The 6,919-nt window shown below is 47.2% G+C and overlaps 1 protein-coding gene across 2 annotated transcripts; it reads left to right on the top strand.

Moving 5' to 3' along the window:
* Positions 1–471: 471 nt before the first annotated feature.
* On the top strand, positions 472–5,722 carry LOC109553916 (mannose-binding protein A-like). 2 transcript variants are annotated; one of them, XM_070782307.1, is made up of 6 exons: positions 472–648; positions 2,434–2,517; positions 2,955–3,144; positions 3,532–3,648; positions 4,575–4,649; positions 5,278–5,722. In XM_070782307.1, exons 3-6 carry the CDS (start codon positions 2,964–2,966, stop codon positions 5,649–5,651), a joined length of 747 nt encoding a protein of 248 aa, XP_070638408.1. In that variant the 5' UTR covers positions 472–648; positions 2,434–2,517; positions 2,955–2,963; the 3' UTR covers positions 5,652–5,722. The 2 variants fall into 2 exon arrangements, with proteins under 2 accessions (XP_070638408.1, XP_019809775.2); XM_019954216.2 differs by lacking the exon at positions 2,434–2,517.
* Positions 5,723–6,919: the final 1,197 nt, after the last annotated feature.

The following is a 6,919-nucleotide window of genomic DNA, read 5'->3' as shown; positions in this document are numbered from 1 at the left end:
AAACTAAATATGGATAAAGGGGTGAACTAGGCAGAACAACTGATACAGAGGTGTGCACCTGTGTGTGTGTTTGTGCCTGTATGTGTGTATACCTGTGTGTGTGTGTATGTGCCTGTATGTGTGTGTGTGTGTGTACCTGTACGTGTGTGTGTGCCTGCCTGTATGTGTATGTGTGCATGAACATGTGCTTGTTTGGTAGGATGTATATGCATGCCTCTTCCAGAAATAAATATTGGGAAAGAACTATCCTCTGTGATTCTGATCCATGATCTGTGATTCTAGATGGTCAGATAGCTGAGTGGTAGAGAGGGATGTGTGGGAGGGAGCAGTAGGAGGTGTCTGGGTGCTGCAGTACAGAGCTGCCCAGTGCTAAGGTGGAGAACCCACCAGCAGCCCTGGAGAACTGCCCAGGATATGGCAATTCTCAGGATGGTTGTTCATTAATCTGGGGTTGAAGGCCAGTCTACCACTGTCTCTGCTCACTAGACTAGTTGGGGCTGATGTTGCTGAGGCATCCGCCAAAGGCCCAGGCTGGAGGACCAGCTTCCCGGCCACAGCCTCTGTGCTCTGAGGAGGCCCTAGTAGGTCATTCGTGGAGGAGAGAAGTGGAGGCCTGGGCCAAGAGTCTGGCCATTTGACTTGATCCTGGTGAGTTCCAGGCAGGGGCTATGGTGGGGTCATCAGGTTCCCTGAGGGCCTCTGTCTCTGTCTGACCTGGGGCCTTGTGCCCTTCCTGGATCCAGTTGACCATCTGGAAACTAAAGGTAGTCTTTTCAGCCAAATAGAAGGATGGAAATGGGGTGTATATGCTAGCAACATGTTTAGCTCTGGCTTTCGTCTCTAGCATAATCAAGGGAGGTAAAGAAAGGAGAAAGGTGAAGATCTGATCAAGAAAACTCCCTTCCTGGATTTTCCCAGCAGTCCAGGGTTTACCCACCAGTGGTTCCATCTCTGGTCCAGAAGCTAGGATTCCACATGCTGTGTGGTACAGCCAAAAAAGAGATCAATTAATCCCCAAATTCAAAATCCTAAAAAAGAAAGATATTTCCCTTCCAACTCATTGCTTCTCACTGAGTCCTGGAGGAAAGAAAGGGTTAAGAGAGCTGACAGGCCAGGGGAGGCAAGGACAGATGCAGTAGTGTGAAGCAGCTCCAGGGACACGGGGGTTAGAGGCCAGAGATAAGCAGAGGGGGAGGCCCACGGCGGCTGGGCTCTGAAGGCTTCCTGGGAGGGAGCCAGCTCAGGCAAAGACTGGATGGGGATCTGATGGCTGGATGGGGCGCAGAGCCAGAGAGGCATCTGGGAAGCTTGCAGCGAATCCTGCCAGGAGGAGGAACATGAGCTCACCCCACCGGGCCCAGAGTGAACAGAAATTTTAGAAGCCTGGGTTCTGGCTGGACAAATGGCCTCTCCATGGAAAATTCAAATGAAGGGAAGGAGGTAAATCTAAGTCTCAGTTGGCTGGGATCAATGACCAAGAAGCCTCCATTCTCAGGGTCAGAATAAGGCTCCATACCTCAGGGCAATCTGGGTCCCCAGTCCCAGCAAGTGCCTGTCACAAAATAGAGACTTTATTAAACAAGATGATTGACAGGCTGTTGGGAAACAGCTGTGGTTCTGAGGGTGGTTGGGACTCTGGGGTGTAAAACAGATTTTTATGTGAAATGAGACAATGGATGTTGTAAAAACAGGTGCCATCAAGCAATGGGCCTTGTGGGACCTTGGGTCACCTGCAACAGTTTTGCTTTAGGGTCCATAGGAGGGGATGGAAGAGGGAAATTTAGGCTATGTAGACCTTCAAGAAAGGGAGTTAAGAGAGCAGCCAAAGCTCATGCCAGCAATGAGCTCTGTTTGCTGGGCCATCACCTGTTCTAAAAGGAACAGGGCTTGCATGTCATGCGCAGACCCCATGGGCTCTCATGCTTTAGGGCTGCCTAAACTACCAAGCCTTGAACTCACAGGGCAAAAGAGCCCCAGGGAAAATGGGCCCCTATTAGATTACTCTTGCATCTAAATTTGTGTTAGCACTAATCTAACTCTAATACAGTTTACTTATCCCAGTAGTAGTTTTCCTAGTAGCTTAAGGAGTAACTCAGAGCCAAGAGTTGTGATATTTCCCTGTGTCAACTGCCCTGAGCACAGTGCCCAACACATCAGTTGTTCAGTAGCTCAGTCGTGTCCAACTCTTTGCGACCCCATGGACTGCAGCATGCCAGACTTCCCTGTCCTTCACTATTTCCTGGAGCCTGTTCAGACTCATGTCCATTGAGTCAGTGCTACCATCCAATCATCTCATATTTTGTCACCCTCTTCTCCTCCTGCCTTCACTCTTTGCCAGCATCAGGGTCTTTTCCAATGAGTCGGTTCTTCACATCAGAATTGGAACTTCAGCATCAGTCCTTCCAATAAATATTCAGGGTTGATTTCTTTTAGGATTGACTGGCTTGATCCCCTTGAAGTCCAAGGAACTCTCAAGAGTCTTCTCCAGCACTGCAATTCGAAAGCATCAATTCTTCGGTACTCAACCTTCTTTATGGTCCAACTCTCATATCCATACAGGACTACTGGGAAAAACATAGCTTTGACTATATGGACCTTTTTAAGCAAAGTGATATCTATACTTTTCAATATGCTGTCTAGGTTTGTCATAGCTTTCCTTCCAAGGAGCAAGTGTCTTTTAATTTCATTTGCAGTCACCGTCAACAGTGATTTTGGAGCCCAAGAAAATAAAATTAGTCACTGCTTCTACTTTTTCCCCTTCTATTTGCCATGAAATAATAGGACCAGATACTATGATCTTAGTTTTTTGAATGTTGAGTTTTAAGCCAGGTTTTCACACTCTCCTTTTTCACCCTCATCAAGAGGCTTTTTAGTTCTTCTTTGCAGAGGTGGTGGCAAATGTTGGCTAAACAAAATAAGATGAAACTATTTTCCTCAACTCTCTTCATTCTAAGGTAAGGATCATGTTCCTGTTTTCATCACTTCCTGTCCTCCTGTGTTTGGTGACAGTATCCTTCTCAAATACAAAAGCCGTTGAGGATGCTCAGAAGACCTGCCCAGTAGTGGCTTGTGCCATCCCAGTCACTAACGGCACCCCAGGAAGAGACGGGCGAGATGGACCCAAGGGAGAAAAGGGAGAGCCAGGTAGAGGACAGGCCACTCTTCTTAAACCTTTACCCGAACAAGAGAGTGTCCTCTCTAAGGGGTCTAGCATAGAGACAGGGGGAGGCTCACCTTTCATTAAGGTGCGTGCCTGTGAAGGGGCATTCTCTCTAAAGATGCTTCTCTGGCTCTCAGGATCCCTCACTGCCACCCTGGAATTGGTGACACATGGTTGTACTTAGAGAAGGGGTATCTTGACTGCTCAGGGAGCTGCCTTAGGACAGGCCATCCCCAGGATGCAGGAGGATCTTTCTTCCTTGGGTCACCACAAGTTGAGTGGCAGTTTCTTGGGGTCAATCAACTATCGAGCTTTTGGAGAAAGAGAATGAGTGACAGCTACTTCTTCATATTTCCTTCATCTTCCAACAGGGCAAGGGCTCAGAGGCTCGCAGGGCCCTCCAGGGAAAATGGGGCCTCCAGGAAACATAGGGAATCCTGGGCTTCCAGGACCCAGGGGCTACAAAGGAGATCGTGGAGATAGCTCGGGTAAGGAGCTCACCCCAGCATGTAGTAGGGGCTGAGGGGACGCAGGCCCTGGGAACTCCAGGCCAGGTGGGAGGTGCCCCGTCTCCTGCTGCCCCACTGGAAGATGCTCAGCTCTGCTTCCTGACCCAGCACTCTCATTCCTCTCAGCTCCTTGGGGCCTGAGGGGATTTCCACAGCTGGCTGGGTACAGACTTCCAAACTCCACCGGCTGCTCCCTGAGCAGGCCACTGTAGGCCATGTGCCCTGGCCTTTCTTCAGCTGCAGAGTCCACTGTGTGGTTGCAGGCTGCAAGGATGGAGGCGGCTCTTCTCTGCTCTTCCTTTATGCCTCTTGTCATGAGAGTGGCATGAAAAGTGTTGGCCTCATAGAATGCCTGGATAATGGGCGACATCATAGCAACTTAGTTCAGAGTAAAATAAATTTAGTAACAGCAAAACCAAAATGATGACCTCTTACTAATATTTTATCCACTGGCCTATCAAAATAATAAATGTATTCAAGAGTCTGCCTACAATAAGAAATTAAAATAGGATTAGGAACATGTTTCAAAAAGCAGAATAATTTGTTGGGCCTTTCTTATGAATAATTATAATATTTAAGAAATATATGAAGACAAGGACCCAAAACTATAGTTTATGGTATTATTACTACTATTACTATTATTATTTCCAGAGTTATAGTTTACAATAGTTACTAAGTATACTTGGGAAGGCAGGAATACATTTTATTTTCCTTTTGTTTCTTTTTATTTTTTTTTCTGGAATACTTTTTACTACGTTAATATCTGCTTTCCAATTTAAGGTCTTCTTCATGGACGGAGGAGCGTAGTAGGCTACAGTCCATGGGGTCGCAAAGAGTTGGGCACGACTGAGCGACTTCACTTCACTTCACTTCTCAATAAATATCCTCTCCCTATCGCTTTATAGTTGCTGAGGCTAAGCTGGCTAGCTTGGAGAGACAGATAAGGGACCTGCGATCAGAACTGGATCACGTCAAAAAGTGTAAGCCTTTTTTTCTGTCGCCAATGTGTTCTGGATTCTTTTATTTCCAGCGAACTCTAAGTTTTGGGGGAAGGGTGGAAAAGAACTTACATGTATGACCACTTATTATATACCAGGGCTAGGTTGGTTGTCATTTTCTTAATAATATGATTTCATTCAATCCTCTTGCCATCCCTATGTGTGAGTATTATACCCATTTTATTGACAGGTGAGAAAAAATTAGGTCCAAGCAGTGTGGATAATTAATTCAGCAGCATGCAGTTAGGAAGATGGAGGAGGATGGAGTGGAGGTCTGCTGACTCTGGGATCTTTGCTTCTTCCTCAGCACCCATGGGTCTCAGATGGGTATCCATGCCTCTTTCTCACCCTGGTGCCTACACCTGGCAGTGCGGCTCTAGCATGTTTCCCTCGGTTCACCAGTACAGGGACAATTTTTCTAGATATTTGTCCTAAGGATGGGATATCCCTGGCCTGCTGCCAGGGACTTGCCTTCGCCTTCTTACCAGGATCTCACCAGAGGTGGTGAAGAATGGGGCTCAACCCCAGATTCCCAGAGCAGGGCTTTTTTCATCTGCTGTCCAGGGCGGGGCTCTAGGCCAAATTAACCCCACCTACTCTGTGATTTCAGTGCAAACCTTCTCCTTGGGCAAAAAGTCTGGGAAGAAGCTGTATGTGACCAATCGTGAAAAGATGCCTTTTTCCAGCGTGAAGGCTCTGTGCACTGCACTTGGGGCTACCGTGGCCACACCCAAGAATGCAGAGGAGAACAAAGCCATCCAGGACATGGCCTCTGATACCGCCTTCCTGGGCATCACAGATGAGGTGACTGAAGGGCAGTTTATGTATGTAACTGGAGGAAGGCTAGGCTACAGCAACTGGAAGAAGAATGAACCCAATAACTATGGCTCAGGGGAGGACTGTGTGAGCCTCTTACCAGACGGGCTCTGGAATGACATCTCCTGTTCTTCCTCCTTCTTGGCCATCTGTGAATTTCCAGCCTGAAGAGGCAAGTTCCTCTGCCCCCTCAGTGTCTCCCTGCTGCTCTGGAAGAGAATTCAGTGCTTATTTTCCCACGTCCAGTGTTGACTGATTCCTTCTCGGGGATGGGAGGAAAGTGAAGGGGTGTGTTGGATTGAGGGAGGAGGAAGAGAAAAGAGGCTGACAGTGGAGCATGAGGGTTTCTGGTCCAGTCCATGGCAAAGGACATCGTCTGTCCTGCCTAAGAGCACAGCATTGGGTCAGAGTCAGTTACATAAAAAGCAAACAAACTCTCTCCTTTTTTAGTGAGGACTCTGCAGCCCAGCTGATGGATCAGTGGAGGACCACGTCTGTGTCCAAGCAAGCATTAGTCTCAGCCTCCAAGAGACCCAATTCCCATTTTTCCAAATTGCCAGTACTTGGTGTCAAAGACTCCTTCCTTCTGATGGTTAACCCAGCCCTGTCTACAACATAAGTGTTGTTTTAGTTATTCATGAGCTACCCCTGAAGATCTCTCACTGCCAGACTATAACTCCTGGCATGGGTAACAATGAATAGTCCTAGGAATCCCTTCGCCTGCTCAAGTGGCTGTGGTCTCCCTATAGCCACTGCGTGATCCTGAGGACAAAGGGTAGCCTTTCCTTCTTGCATACTTTTAGGAAACTGATTTGATAGTGCAGCATATGCCAGCATCATAGAAGCTAATGGTCAGACAGGCTGTGTCGTTCCCCACAGCATCACTGGTCTTAGTCCCTCCATGTTCAGCATCCCCTCCCTTCTGTGACATCCTTATCCCATTATAGGTCAATAGGTTCATTATTAGTAGAAACAAGAGGGAAACTTCATAAGGGTGAGGTTCATACCCTGGAGGGGAAGTTGTACAGCACCATCCAGTTAGCAAATAAAGCCTCCCCTCTGAGCAGAGTTTGGACACCATCTTGGCTGACAGTCAAGCTCAAGACCATGGATGTTCTTGAGCAATCTCAGGGTGGTGGAGCTGAGATTATATAGAGCCCAGACAACAAACTGGGGGAAGGGAGTGAATTCTGGCTCCAACTGTATGTCAATCACAAAATGAGATTGAAAATATTTCACGAATGGGCTAAGGACCACCTTAACTTAGTGAAATATCTTTGTTAAATTAGTTTTCCACTTTATTTTTCTTTGTATCCAAACTACCAGAGGGGGCACTTCGTATTTGGGAAACACTTGATGAGCATTTGTTGGAGTGGTGCACCAAAGACTTAGCAAAATGGATGAGTGGGTGGAATATTGAGAATTGAACAGTATAG

Source organism: Bos indicus, chromosome 28 (genome assembly GCF_029378745.1).
Source record: "Bos indicus isolate NIAB-ARS_2022 breed Sahiwal x Tharparkar chromosome 28, NIAB-ARS_B.indTharparkar_mat_pri_1.0, whole genome shotgun sequence".
Lineage (NCBI taxonomy): Eukaryota > Metazoa > Chordata > Mammalia > Artiodactyla > Bovidae > Bos > Bos indicus.
Note: the sequence above shows the minus strand (reverse complement) of the source record. Positions and strands in the feature narration are given on the sequence as shown.

Bases quoted from the DNA above. Each gene is read 5' to 3' on its own strand.
- LOC109553916 (XM_019954216.2), top strand. From the start codon at position 2,964: ATGTTCCTGTTTTCATCACTTCCTGTCCTCCTGTGTTTGGTGACAGTA. The intron at 3,649-4,574 runs GTAAGGAGCTCA...ATCGCTTTATAG, and splicing joins AGATCGTGGAGATAGCTCGG to TTGCTGAGGCTAAGCTGGCT. The intron at 4,650-5,277 runs GTAAGCCTTTTT...CTGTGATTTCAG, and splicing joins ACTGGATCACGTCAAAAAGT to TGCAAACCTTCTCCTTGGGC.